The sequence below is a fragment of the Rhinichthys klamathensis genome, unplaced genomic scaffold, assembly GCF_029890125.1.
Source record: "Rhinichthys klamathensis goyatoka isolate OS25496 unplaced genomic scaffold, OSU_Roscu_1.1 h1tg000035l_1, whole genome shotgun sequence".
NCBI lineage: Eukaryota > Metazoa > Chordata > Actinopteri > Cypriniformes > Leuciscidae > Rhinichthys > Rhinichthys klamathensis.
Window position 1 is genome coordinate 3503989 of NW_026606583.1, and position 15603 is coordinate 3519591.

The 15603-nt window shown below is 35.9% G+C and overlaps 1 protein-coding gene across 1 annotated transcript; it reads left to right on the forward strand.

Annotated features, from left to right (window-relative positions):
• The first annotated feature begins 563 nt into the window (after positions 1-563).
• ube2d1b (ubiquitin-conjugating enzyme E2D 1b) lies at positions 564-14846 on the forward strand. The gene is made up of 7 exons (XM_056245927.1): positions 564-758; positions 6192-6255; positions 6348-6379; positions 10221-10298; positions 10379-10484; positions 10589-10682; positions 14339-14846. Exons 1-7 carry the CDS (start codon positions 735-737, stop codon positions 14382-14384), a joined length of 444 nt encoding a protein of 147 aa, XP_056101902.1. The 5' UTR covers positions 564-734; the 3' UTR covers positions 14385-14846.
• The last annotated feature ends 757 nt before the right edge of the window (positions 14847-15603 follow it).

A 15603-nucleotide genomic window follows, 5' to 3' on the forward strand; every position in this document is an offset into this window, starting at 1 on the left:
TGAAATGGAACCGTTTGCATAAACTGTGTTTGTATCATATTTGAAAATACATTGAAATAAACATTCCTACGAGCCTTTTACCTTCTACATATTTAGAATTATATATATATATATATATATATATATATATAAGTGTCCTTGGGTAGAACAGGGTTTTCACCAAAGATTTGATTTGATATGTTGGGGTTATTTCAAATCTTATCATCCATCGATTCCCCAAACCACTATTGGGTCGCAGGATGTTGGAGCCCAAAAAGCTTATAATGTCCAATGCTAAATTTGGTTTTGGAATGTTTCATTTCTTGACACTAAGAAATTTCGTACAGTCTTTTATTTTACTTTTTTGTTTTCATTAATATTATTACTATCCCTTAATTTTTCTATTCCTTCTATTATTTGTTTGCTATATATCTCTAATTTACGTACTTTATACATTTAGGCTACACTGTGAAAGCTAACACTCGTGCAAATGTTGTTGACTTTTGACTTTTTTGCAACGCTTCTCCTTGAGCTTCTCTGGAGATGAAAAAATACATAAGGACTTTTATTTAGTTTTTTTTTCAGCTCCGCACCGGAAGTGTGAGCTTGCTGGGCTACAGCTGTCTCTCTTTCTCGCCGCTCTCATTCGTTTTTTTACTCAGGGAAACACAGTATTGCTGAGCTGTTTCGTAGCAATAATATCGGACAGATAATATAATCGCGTAAATCTGGGGCGGTACACACAGTGAAGCAGCATGGCATTAAAGAGAATACAGAAGGTAAGACCTTTGTGTGTAAATGACAAACATTAGCCAAGTTTTTGTTAACCTGCTTGCGTTGTTAATGTCAAATATCGGGGTTAAAATGAACATTTACATAACTAATACTATTTTATTTGTTATTGTTTTGCGTTGGTAGTCTGTATCAAGTCAAACCGTTTCAGAGTAATGCGTATATCTCATGTCGACGGTAGAAGTGGAAAGTAGCATATAACGGCTAACTAGCAGTGTTTCTTCGCTCAAATCATGACGTTTTACGCTGTTTTTTTAATGTATACTGGTAGTAATGTAAACAAATATGTGATTTTCTTAATTGTCAGTAATGCTGGTAAAACCAGAACTTAAAGTGACGCGTCAAGGTTGTCAGTCAACCATCGTATTGTGTTTGTGGGCGAGCAACGATATAACGTTACATGTAAAATCAAACAATCGCGTAAATGAGTCATTTGTTTACATCAAGGCGTGTAGTTTATTAAACCCCTTACCGAGAAAACCAACTGAAGAGATATATCTTTTCAATAATAAACATGTTTTGTGTTCTTTTCTTCCGTGTTCGAGAAGGCCCAGAGCTGAACAAAGACAGCAAACCTGCTTCAGCCTCGGTAGCTGCCACACTAAACGAGGCCAATTTTGTGTGGATTCATCCACTTTCACAAGCCACTTTTGTGTGCTTTGTTAAACCTCACAGCTGGTGTGACATTTCGAGTGACTTTGGCTACAATTGATATGGTGTAGTTTATCTGAATATGGTCGGTAGGCGCTATTGTGTGTTGTGTTTGACACAAAGCAACACAACCTGATTCTCTGAAGTTCCAGCGTGACGCCATCACTTTGCCATTTTGACAGTTTCTGTTTCGCAACACTGTGATGTGTATCGCACTTAGACATTGTTGTTAAACAACCTACCAAGTCCCAAAGTCCTTGCCAGAAGGCACATCTATCCACGTCTATTAAAATCGGCCCATGTTCGGTGGTCATCATTATTTATATTGTGTTATGTTATAATTTAAAATGTATATTATTATTACATATTTTTTATATTGAAACTTGACTCTCTAAAGCCTGACATTAAATAATAGTCTACTGAAAAATCTAAACCTTTTCTAAAGTAGAAAAATCGACTTTTTTTTAAAAGAGAACCATTTTGATTGAAGCCTTTAGGCAAAATATTAAAGAAATTAGGTTACACTTTATTTTAAGGTGTCCATGTTACAGTGTAATTATACATACTGAGTAATATTAATTGAGGGTTAGTTTACCCAAAAATTAAAATTATATAATTGACTCACCCTCAAGCAATCCTAGGTGTATATGACTTTCTTCTTTCAGCCAAACACAATTGGAGTTATATTAAAAAATATCCTGGCTCTTCCAAGCTCTATAATGGGAGTAGGGCTGGGCGATATGTAAAAAATATTTTATCGATAATCGCCTTAAAAAATATCGCGATATCCGATTATATCGTCTACCCAAGCCCCGCCCCCTATGCGCCCCGCTGGAGACAACACATACGGAATAGGCCTACACGTTAACACAAGTCATGTTGAGTTTGGCTGCACTTTATCTAATGATAGCCTGCGATTTAGTTGGTTTAATTTAATGATTGAAACGTTAAAGGTTTTACTTTGGTTAGTTTGAGCTTAAACGAGCATAAAACATTAGCTTTGCTTGTTATGTTAGTGTTGCTAATAATTTCCTCACTGTTCTTATTGCATCTGTGTTTGAAACGAATTTCGTTTCGTGAGGAGAAATGTTAAATAGGCCTACAACTGAACAGAACAGAACACAATTTGGTGATTGTAAGAATGGTGAATGATGATGTTATAGCTAGGTGTCTTGTCTTGTCTATTTGTTTTTCATAAGGTCCGATTTTCTCCTTTTTTTTGGCGGTATCGCCTGATTTAATAATACGTTTAATTTCCTGTGTAGCGCTGTTTTTAAACTTGTATTTTCAAACTATAATATATTTGTTATTTGTCTAAAATTAGGAATTAAAAACGAATTGTCGTTCTGAATGAGTAAAGTTTTGTTTTTTCCTCCTTTTTGGTTTTAGTTCCAAGTTCAACTTAAGCCGTTTAAGAAATAAAAATGACTGCTTTATTTATTTAGAAACAGAAGTCATTAAATTATATTTGGGGATTTTTTTTTTTTTTTTTTTTTTATTCATTTATTTAATCTAAAGCAAAGTAGGCCTATAACGCTCCCAATATAGCCTATGGAGCTGCCAACATTGCTCCGAACGCGTGCATGAGATAGCCTATTCAAACGCAATTTCTTCATCCGTTTGCAATATAACGACATTTTTATTTTAATTTTAATTACAATGGTCACGTTTGTGCTTTTTGATTAGGCCTATTTATTATGTGCAACATTTAAATTAATATTCAGAAACGGGTAAAGTTAGCCTACTTCTACCATTTGTTTTTTATCACTTTTATCAGCCTGCAAACCAAAATAAAATAGGCCTAGGCTACTTGATTATATGAAGAAAAATGTTTAACAAAATTACGAAAGTAAGGACAAATGATGTTTGACAGGGAACGCATCTCAAGGTCGCACAGACTCATGTTGCAGTTGGAGCAGTCAGCCCCGAACAACAGGCAAATAAAATATTAAGCTAATTAAAGTTACATAAGTTCAGTGAGTGATTTTCTTTTTCTTTTGTTCTTTGATCAACATTAATGGTGGCAGCGAGCAGGCTGTCAGTGGACTGATTCAGTAGACACTACTGTTTTACTTTCTCAACCGTTAAGACAAAACCGGCTGCAGTTTACGGGGATATTTGAACTTGAAAAGAGGTGTGCCTACTGAAGTCTTTCCACGGTTGAAACAATAATTCTTCTGATGTTTATTCATGTTTATTTGATGCTATAAATTAACTAAAGTATAATTGTAAGATATAATTCTGTGTATTTGTCCGTGCACTATATGAGACGCGGCTCTTTGCACTGTTTGCGTGAGTGCGCAGCTCAGAAAACAGCGCGCATGCAGACGTGTTCTCTTTCGTCTTGCGCTTTAAGAATGCTATCAAGAATCGATTTTCTATTCTTAATCCTACTAACTAGCCTATAAAAAATATTTCATTCATGTTATTGCATGATGATGTGAATAAATATGTTTAACTATAGGGCTATGTGAAATATAAGCCTATGTCATTTTTTGATATTGACGATTATCGTCTGGAAACAGACTGTTAAATCGACATCGCGATACTTGCGAGACATCGTCGATATACGATAATATCGTCATATCGCCCAGCCCTAAATGGGAGTGAAAAATAACTTAGATTTTGAAGGCCAAAAATGTGCATCCATCCATCCATCATAAAAGTAAAGGTTAATAAAGGCCTTCTGAAGCGAATCCATGCGTTTTTGTAAGAAAAAAACTTCTTATTTATAACTTTATAAACTATAATCAATCACTGCCTTCCGGTAACGGCGGTACGAGTCTAGTTTCATCGTTCGTCGTTTAGTTACATCGTATGAGGCTAGTTCTGGCCGAAGAGTGACCTCTGACCCAATGCATGATGTATTGACGAACCCGGAAGTGCAGAGGATAGAGCAAACAAAACACCGGTCACGAATTAGAAGTTTTAAATGAGAATTTTTAAAGAGATATGTCAGAGGAGCTTAAGTTTGTTGTCCAGCCCTATTTATTTGAAATGCAAGAGGCATCAACTCTCTACTAAACTTACACTACTTCTACGTCATGCGTCGGGTCAGAGAGGTCACTCTTCCGCTGAAACTCGACTCGCGTACGGCCATTATCGGAAGCCAGTGATTATAGCTTATTAAGTTATAAATATGGATATTATTCTTACAAAAATGCATCGCTTCAGAAGGCCTTTATTTTAACCCCCTGGAGCCGTATGAGTAACTTTAATGATGGATGAATGCGCTTTTTTGGGCTTCAAAAACTGTACTATTCACTCCCATTATAAAGCTTGGAAGAGCCAGAATATCATTGTAATTATCATATCATACATTTTTAATATAACTCTGATTGTGTTTGGGTGATATATTTGATGCATTAGGCTTTTTGGTGTATAAAAATATGATCTAGTAAGAATATGGAGCTCACAATATTTTATCCAGATGCCCAAACTGAGCAAAAAATGTAGTTTCGAAGCAATTGCTGTTATTTTTATATACAAAAATGAAGATGAAATTATTTGTAATGTTAATCAATGAGATCTTTTTAACAGTATAACAGGATACTTGCATAAAATGCATATACATATCAGTGGTCACTCTATATCTCATAATAATAGTAAGATGATATAAAGGCTTAGTTTTATGTTCAAAGCTCTGTAGTTTTTATTTTGGAGGCAAAACATAACATTGATTGAGAGATGTACATATAAACGTTAATCAACCTGATGCATCATATTTGATGCATATTATTTTTTCAAGTAAATCTAAATTACTTTAGTACAGTAAATGTTCATCTTGAAATAGTAACAATATAAAAGTTATTCTAATGTTAACTTTATGATAATAAGATTACAGATTTCACAGCAGAAAGACGTGTATAACGACCATTATTATATTACGAATATTATATCATAACGAATATTAGATGGACAGTTTGAGAATCATACTGTTTACTTGCAAATGAAAGTAGGAACCGTCAATCAGAATGCATAAGGAATTTCATAGATTGTGTACAACAGGTTTTTCAGCAAAGTTTTGATCATGTTGACAATTTAGACGCTTACTATTTATGTATCAAATACGTATAGGGTTAATAAACTAAATTATACAAAGCCCTGTGATCATTTTTTCAAACCCAATTTGGATGCCAGTATCTGAAGCCTCACTTAAAAATGGATGAATGTCATCCTAGTTTTTATTTTAAAGGTTGCACATTTCTCAAGCATAATATTTAAAAATTAGCTAACATTTTTTATTTCTATAGTCCAGACATTCTACTATAAGTACCTTTGCACCTACATGTCAACTACCAGTCATGAGTGTATTAGTTAGTAGACTGTCTGGTTCATATCTGCTAACACTTTATTTTGATGTTCCCACAACAGACATTCTACTGACTGACAACTTATTTTACTAACCCAACAGTCTACTAATACTCTAATGACTGTGGTAGTTGACATGTAGTTGCAAAGTTACTTATATTTAGTAAAATGTCTATCGGAATAAAGTGGACTATCGAAATAGTGTAACAAAATTTGTTTGTTAGTATTTAAGTAATAAAACGTATTCTGTTCAAAATGAAAGCAAAAAGCTTTGTGCCATTTTGTGGTTGTCAAAAGTTAGTAGAACTTGGTTGATAGTTAATGTGATGAACTACACGCATGTGGTTACTCTGATAGGACAACTGTGTGAACTGACTGCATACATTCTGTTTTTCCACTAATGTATTTTTTTTTATTATTGAATCTTGTTTTTTTTTGTTTTTTTTTTTCTATTTCAGGAGCTTCAAGACTTGCAGAGGGACCCTCCTGCTCAGTGCTCTGCTGGACCGGTTGGTGATGACTGTAAGTTCACTGTTAGTCTATTAAATTAGGTTGCTTTGCATAACATCTGACACAGCGGACAAATTTCAATAATCCTCTTTTTGTATTTGTAGTGTTTCACTGGCAGGCAACAATAATGGGACCTGTAAGTACTCCATCAGGCTTGAGCAGTGTGCTTTGCTCAGTAATACTTGCTGAATGTGATAATGTGGTGTTTTAAAGTGAATTTTAGGAATAACTTGGAAAATGCAATTACCTAATTGAGGAGAGATTCCCTGATATGATTGTAAAGTGCTTTGGGTGTACAGTAGTAGATATCAAAGCGCTATATAAATGCCTCCCTTCATTCATTCATTCATTCATTCATTCATTCATTCATTCAACTACAGTGGCTGGCAAATTCCCAATTTTACTCCAAAAAGAATCCCGGTTGGATTTTAGTTTTATTTTGGTTGCTCTCTATTCCGAACCTGCACACAAACTGCATAGCAATCATTTCCCAAAATGTAATTTGTGTGGAAATATTACGAGGTCTGTAAACAGGACGTTAACAAAGGCAAGAGAAGGGAGACGCCAAAGAGGAGAACACAGATGCGCCAGCATAGCAAATACTGTACCAGGCACTGCAAGCTCACTGTTCGAAATATACAGGTCCTTCTCAAAAAATTAGCATATTGTGATAGTTCATTATTTTCCATAATGTAATGATAAAAATTAAACTTTCATATATTTTAGATTCATTGCACACCAACTGAAATATTTCAGGTCTTTTATTGTTTTAATACTGATGATTTTGGCATACAGCTCATGAAAACCCAAAATTCCTGTCTAAAAAAATTAGCATATTTCATCCGACCAATAAAATAAGTGTTTTTAATAAAAAAAAAAAAGTCAACCTTCAAATAATTATGTTCAGTTATGCACTCAATAGTCAATACTTGGTCGGGAATCCTTTTGCAGAAATGACTGCTTCAATGCGGCGTGGCATGGAGGCAATCAGCCTGTGGCACTGCTGAGGTGTTATGGAGGCCCAGGATGCTTCGATAGCGGCCTTAAGCTCATCCAGAGTGTTGGGTCTTGCGTCTCTCAACTTTCTCTTCACAATATCCCACAGATTCTCTATGGGGTTCATGTCAGGAGAGTTGGCAGGCCAATTGAGCACAGTAATACCATGGTCAGTAAACCATTTACCAGTGGTTTTGGCACTGTGAGCAGGTGCCAGGTCGTGCTGAAAAATGAAGTGCACCAACACCAGCAGCTGACATGGCACCCCAGACCATCACTGACTGTGGGTACTTGACACTGGACTTCAGGCATTTTGGCATTTCCTTCTCCCCAGTCTTCCTCCAGACTCTGGCACCTTGATTTCCGAATGACATGCAAAACAGTCCAGTGCTGCTTCTCTGTAGCCCAGGTCAGGCGCTTCTGCCGCTGTTTCTGGTTCAAAAGTGGCTTGACCTGGGGAATGCGGCACCTGTAGCCCATTTCCTGCACACGCCTGTGCACGGTGGCTCTGGATGTTTCTACTCCAGACTCAGTCCACTGCTTCCGCAGGTCCCCCAAGCTCTGGAATCGGCCCTTCTCCACAATCTTCCTCAGGGTCCGGTCACCTCTTCTTGTTGTGCAGCGTTTTTTGCCACACTTTTTCCTTCCCACAGACTTCCCACTGAGGTGCCTTGATACAGCACTCTGGGAACAGCCTATTTGTTCAGAAATTTCTTTCTGTCTTACCCTCTTGCTTGAGGGTGTCAATGATGGCCTTCTGGACAGCAGTCTGGTCGGCAGTCTTACCCATGATTGCGGTTTTGAGTAATTAAACAGGCTGGGAGTTTTTAAAAGCCTCAGGAATCTTTTGCAGGTGTTTAGAGTTAATTAGTTGATTCAGATGATTAGGTTAATAGCTCGTTTAGAGACCCTTTTCATCATATGCTAATTTTTTGAGACAGGAATTTTGGGTTTTCATGAGCTGTATGGCAAAATCATCAGTATTAAAACAATAAAAGACCTGAAATATTTCACTTGGTGTGCAATGAATCTAAAATATATGAAAGTTTAATTTTTATCATTACATTATGGAAAAGAATGAACTTTATCACGATATGCTAATTTTTTTAAAAGGACCTGTAGGACGAAAAATATAAATATCAAATTGGGGGTGGGGGTTTATATGAATGTATCTGAAGGGAATGCCATTTTCTTTTCTCTTACCTCCGTATAAAGTAGTTTAGAAGTGCAGCGCTGCTTTGTGTACAGTGGTACCCAAAGAAACCACTGCTGTTCCATGTTTTCATTCAGTCCGTCTGCTGTTTTTGTGCAGGTGTCATATGCAGCATAATTTCCCAAATCTAAAGTCAGACCATTCTGTTTTTGCTTTAAATCTTGAAATGATACAATCTAATTCAAATAAAAAAACAACAGCTCCTGATACATGTGTGTAGCATCTTTGGATCGTGATTAAAATCCTGTGGTTGCCTCTAATTTCAAATGGCTACAGCTAGTTTTGTCATTTTGTCAAAGCCCAGTTTGCCTGTTATAGAGCAAATAAACAAAACATAAATTTGCTTAAACAAAGAAAAAAATCGGCAGCCAGTATCGGAATTGGCTAATTTGCTTGTAAAAAATAAATCGGAATCGGCGCATCACTAAAACCAACTTTTAAACAAACTACAATTAAACAAACATGCAGAGTAGACTAAAAATGTGTAAAATATTTGCATTATAAACCATTTCTTTTTAAGATTACGATAATAAATGTTAACCGGGTCGCGACCATTGCAAATCCATTTGTTCTCCGTGTCAGTAGCGTGAGCACTTGAAGTACATCAGAAATAGAAAGGGGCATCAGTTTACTGTGTGAAATTTGTCGTGTAGACAGCGTCACTGAATATAATCAGTAGACAGCATGGGTAGACTGATTATAATGTAGACCGCATCACTAATTTGAATGGGTTCACAGGGGGTTAGTTCACCCAAAAATGAAAATTCTGTCAGTATTTACTCACCCTCATGTTGTTCCAACCCCGTAAGACCTTCGTTCATCTTCGGAACACGAATTAAGATATTTTTGATGAAATCTGAGAGCTGGATCACTCCTCCATACTAGTCCATAGGCTTCTTCAGGGATTGAACTTGCTGGCCTCGAAAAGTTATTAAAGACATCGTTAAAATAGTCCAAGTGACTACAGTGGCTCAATCTTAAGTTTATCAAGCGACGAGAATACTTTTTGTGCGCAAAAACAAACAAAAATAACAACTATTCATTTCCTTCTCTTTGGGCCTCTACTCAGTTAACGTAGTGTGATTCCGTAGAGCTACGTCACACGTAGGCTCACTATTGGCCGACGCTGGTCATGTGCGTGATGCGTGTGAAGTACAACAACAGAAGCTTACGCTATTACACTAGTGAACTCACTCGAGGCCCACAGAGAAGGAAATGAATAGTTGAAATAAAGTCGTTATTTTTGTTTTTTTGCGCACAAAAAGTATTCTCGTCGCTTGATAAACTTAAGATTGAGTCACTGTAGTCACTTGGACAATTTTAACGATGTCTTTAATAACTTTTCGAGGCCGGCAAGTTCAATCCCTGAAGAAGCCTATGGACTAGTATGGAGGAGTGATCCAGCTCTCAGATTTCATCAAAATTATCTTAATTCGTGTTCCGAAGATGAACGAAGGTCTTACGGGGTTGGAACAACATGAGGGTGAGTAATTACTGACAGAATTTTCATTTTTGGGTGAACTAACCCTTTAAAGTATGTCAGAAATAGAACAGGGCATCAGTTTACTGTTAATATTTTGTCACATCGCTGATTATAATGGGTTCTGTTGTCTTGTCGGTGTTATCCTACAAATAAGGTGGTTGCACAAAGCATCTCAGAGCACCTATTAGTATGCATATTTGTCACTAAGCAACAGCATTTTTGTTGTCTTTTTTTCATGCACCTACACAGTTTGTCTTGATTCTTGTCTTTTCCTTCAATTTGTAGAGTGATAGCCCATATCAAGGAGGGGTTTTCTTTCTCACAATTCACTTTCCAACAGACTATCCCTTCAAGCCACCAAAGGTAGTGATGTTACACCCCACCTCCATTTAATTGTCGTGTTGTTTCAAAATGGCATTTTGACACCCATCTCAATTTAACAGGTAGCATTTACAACGAAAATCTACCATCCCAACATTAACAGTAATGGAAGTATTTGCCTGGACATCCTGAGGTCGCAGTGGTCTCCAGCACTAACAGTTTCAAAAGGTACTCGAGTGTCCCTCGATTGTTTATTGCTTATTAGTTGAAATACAGAATTCGTAATTGCCATAATTTCATTGTTTTGATAATTGTTTTCAACTCTTTTTCAGTTCTTTTGTCCATATGTTCTTTGCTTTGTGATCCAAATCCTGATGACCCCTTAGTCCCAGACATAGCACACATCTACAAATCAGACAAAGAAAAGTAAGTATATAGTTATTCTATAATTCTGTCGTCATGTATTCCCCTCATGTTTTTCTAAACCCATATGACTTTCTTCTTTGGAACACAGACAATTTGAATACTGCGCTGGTTGCTCTTTCACATGCAAGACAAGCATTAAAGGGACACAAAAGAACCATAAAAGTATTGTCAAGTGCAAGTGACTTGAGTGCTATATTTCAGGTCTTCTGAAGTCATAAAATAGCTGTGTGTTTGAAAGACTATAATTTAAGCTGTTATTCACTGATAATATTCTCCTCCAGTGCATTCAGATCAATGGGCGCTTCTCATTTCTTAAATTGTGCATCCTCATTTTCTTTCCTCGTGTCCAAGCTCCTCCCAACTATGATGTGAGGCAAGGATTGAAAATGAGGATGGAGGAAAATAAAATAAAAAACACAAAAACAAACATTTGTGTATTGGAATATTTTCGATCATCTGCCTCAAGGTTTGGTTATTTATGAAATTCATAATTATTAATGAAGCAATATGCCCTGTTGAAATACACTTAAAATATTTAGCCCTAAATTTTAAATTTCCATCCATTTGGATTACAAAGTTTTAACATAAACTAATAAACGTAATATTTGTCAGTCATACATAAATGAAACGGGAAAAAAAATTCTGCACTCAAAAAATCATGGCATAGGCCTAGTTTATTAAAGGTACAGTAAGCATTTTCTGAGAAACGCCGTTGAAAGTGGATCAGTCCGAGCACCACAACACTCCTGTGGCAGTAGGAGGCGTATACACTCATCATGGGGTAGGCGAGAGAGTGAGCAAGAGGGAGATTTGAAGAAAGACTGTTGAAAGAGAGATGGCCGAGAGACATTATAAAAGAGAAAAGGTCAGAGGAGTATTATTGGAAAAATAAGGGTCATGATCAGGCAAGAGCTTTAGGAAAAGCTTTCCAGCACTGGAGAAAGCTAGGCGGGAAGGCCTGAAAACGGACGCCAAGGTTGTGTTTCTGCTCCATAATATGCTGTTGTTGTAATGTTAGCTATAGTTACAGGACAGTTTTGAGTGTCATTGTTTGTCTGGAGCTGCTGTGCTGCTGCCGACTAACAACCAACTCTTCCTTGTATTCTCTTCCTTGTTCTTTCGTCATCTTCACTTTATTTTTCACGAAGCATTATTTTGCTTCACTTCAGCAGTGTTGGGGAGTAGCTAGTTACATGTAACGGTGTTATAGGGCTGGGCGATATGGCCAAAAAAAATTATCCCGATAATTTTTTTATATCAGTCGATATCGATAATTATCACGATAAATGTTAAATCTTTATTTCTTTAAGTTTAAAGGCAGATTTTTGCTCCTAAGTGAAAGTTGTAGAAACCAGAGCGTTAATTGTGGTTTTAAACTACTCTTTATTGTCAGAACATATCATGACCAACACTTGCCAAACAGGTGAACATTTCACAAATCTGAGGTAAAACATCATTTGTCATTTTTCCTTAACAAAATAAATATCTGAATAGAAAAATATATTTCTTAAGATTCTGCATGTGCTAATGGGGGATATTAAGTCTTGAAACAGGTTTGTGTTGCTGCCTGACTTTGATGGCACATATCTTCAGCACAGTTTGCAGTGCAGGCTGCAATATTAATATTACATGTTTTGTCTCGAAACGCATATTTGACAGTGAGTAGACAGTAAATCTGCATCCTAACTCAAGCTAATACTACTATGTTAAATTTATGTTCATTAACAAAAACAGTAACACCTGTTAAAAATGTAACTACCACATTTTTATTTGGTAAAATGTAATCTGAGTTTTATTAAAATGAACCATTGGTCATCCAGTATCATGCATTTAGATCATGATAACCACAGATAAAGCCAGGCATAGCCTACAGCACCTCACTATCATGGCAAAATGTAACTTTATGGTTTCTATGGTATTTGTATGAAAAAAAAGTAGCCTAAATACTGTAATTATATTCCATTAGTCATTTAAAACATTGTCTACATTAATAATATAATACAATTCAGTATGTATATCCCACATTTCATGGTGCAGTTAATATTTCTAGGCTAACCTTACAGTAAATCCATGGTAAATGGATTCAGTATCAATTCATATTCTGACTGTGTCACAGTGTTTCTCCTGTTTGTCAGCGCTGTTTCATCTGCCTTTAAACTGGTTTAAATCACTGAGTCATGTGTGTTCTTCGCTGAACTCAAGCGCTTCTCACTGGATCTCGTGAGCGAGACGATCAGAGTAAACGCGTCTGCTCTAGTCATGGCTCTAGTGAGCTCGCGCGTGCTGGCGTTTGGACTTTGAGCCGAGGGGATAAATATCCTTGAGGCGCGCGCGGTTCAAATGAGTTTCGTTCCGCTTTTGGCGCATAAACATTATCGAACATTTCTCGAACTCTTGATATCGTTTTATCGAGAAAAATTATATCGCGATAATTATCGTTATCGTTTTATCTCCCACCCCTACGGTTTTATGTAAATTAATTACAAATATAATCTGTAATCCGACACAGTTTCTAAGAAAAATTGTGTAGTTAAATGAGTTACTTATGAAAATGTTAACGTTTACAAAGGGGTCTTTCATCTGAATATTTTTTTGTAAAAAGCTACGATATGTTGAATAACATTAATTTGTTGCTTTGCCTATTTTTGATGTGCACAATGCCTCCAGCCATTTAAAGGCCGTTTAGTAAAGCGATGCTATTCTGATTCTTTTGAATGGCTCTCTTGTTTGAATTTGCAATCCACATTGCCGCTGAAAGCTAGGCTATAACTTGTCTGAGAGTTGCCACCATTGGTGAATGATTAAAATGCGTTCCATGTGCTGGAATTATATATAAAAAAAAATCATTCAGAAATCTGTATTTAACCTCAGAACAATCTCAAAATAAAAAGAGGTGCTAAAATCTGATTTTGTGGTAGCTGTGCTTTAAAATTAAATTATTATAATCTTAATTCAAGTGATGAAGGATTTTGGAAGTCTGATAGTAATCAGTGTTAAGTACTACTGTAAGGTTAAGCCTGCCTGGTTTAAATGTTTGAAAATGATTAAGTTGAAAACATTAGTTAGAAATTTTGAAAAGTAATCAAATGTAATAAGTTACATTAATAAAGTAATTAGTTACACTCCTCATGGGGCAATTAGAGAATTGAGATGTCCTTCAAGATGGCTGACGTCGATCAACTTCCAGGTTACAGGCTGGAGAACGGAGGAGCAAACAAATAAGAAATCATTCATTCGAGTATTGAGATGCACCAGTTGAGTCAGCGAGCCCGAGAACCAGTTTTGTGAACTAGATAATTTGATGATCCTTTTACACCTTGGATGTCACTCTGTTGTATATCAAGATACTGAACAGTTAATTGTTTGTTAATTCAATTTTATTTCGTTCCTACATAAAGCCTCCATGTGACTTCAGAAGAGTTTAATTTAGTTCATTGACGGCTACAGTACTTTCACTTTCATTATATAGACAAGTTTCACCAAGTTATTCTTCAGGAATTCACCTTTTGTGCTCCATAGAAGAAACATCAAACTGGTTTGGAACATCATGAGGGCGAGTAAATTAGGACCATACTTGTTGTTACATTAGGTTATGATGTCAGATTAGACAAACTAGACTGATTATGAACTTCTTTTTCTTTCTTTTTTTGAACCAGGTACAACAGACTAGCGAGAGAATGGACCCAGAAGTATGCAATGTGAAGACTTAATGGACATTTTTTTAAGTCACAAATCACTGTAAATTCTAGCATCTAAAAGTAAGATTAGGTTATATTATTAAACAAATTGTACTGTTAACATTTACCATCTGAAATGACCAATAATAATAGCTTAACTAGTATTTTGAAGGGGACTGTGCATTGCACAAAGACATTAAGCTTTTTATTGGTTTTGTGCATTTGGTCATCCCCGCAGTGGTGTTGGGCACTTTTTCTTGTTTCATAAATCATATTTAAGATTGGCATGATATTATACAACTGCAGTTACCCTACAAGAGGGCAATTAAGAAATTGAAAACCGTTTTATTGTATCTCTCATTCAGTTTTGATTCAGTTCATTCAGATTACATTTTCTTTTAGATATTTTTATTGTATAGTTAAGAGCAACTATACTGGATCTATTTTTTTCTTTTTTCTTTTGCATTAAAATTTGTTTAAAAGCGTGCATCTGTGTTTCTGGTATTTTAATTTGTGTTTACTCTCATTTGTCTTTTATTTGCTGAAATACTATTTGAACTGGCCTTGATTACAAGTTACCAATCAGTTCCACAAGCAGGTCTATTTCCTCTAAATCCAATGCAGGAATGAATATTCACTCTCTGATTTTGAAATCAATCTGCCGTATTGCATATCCGTCCGAAAGGCAATTTTGCTTCATTCTTCCTTCCTAATCAAAACTTAATTAATTCTGTTGTATTAAACCCCCTAAACAATAAAAAGAATGTAATTAGAGGCTAATCTATATATCCCCATAGGTATTCACATACTATTTAGCCATACATTTAGTTGGTGTTTGTAATCAGGTCCTCATATAATTACAACGACATTCCCAGTGGGATTTCACAAATTATGCCATCAGGGATTTTCTTAATTGCACAATACTTTGAGAACACAAATTATATCGCTATGTAAACTATTTTCCATCTCAATGTGTTTTTAGTACAGTTTGTTTTTATCAGCTTTCTCATTAGTCACACAATAACTGAACATCCATCGCATAAACAGACTTTTATCACATCCGATGATTATAGTTTTTTTTTTTCTACCCGGAAGTATTTACAATTATGGCTAGCCAGCCATTCGCCGTTATTAGGGGTAAAAAAATCCATGTTAGACTCCACGTTAGCCTCCTAATATTATCATATTCCCAAAAATTTACCCAGTGTGGACCATAGGTGTGCACGTTTAACGAAAAATAAGAG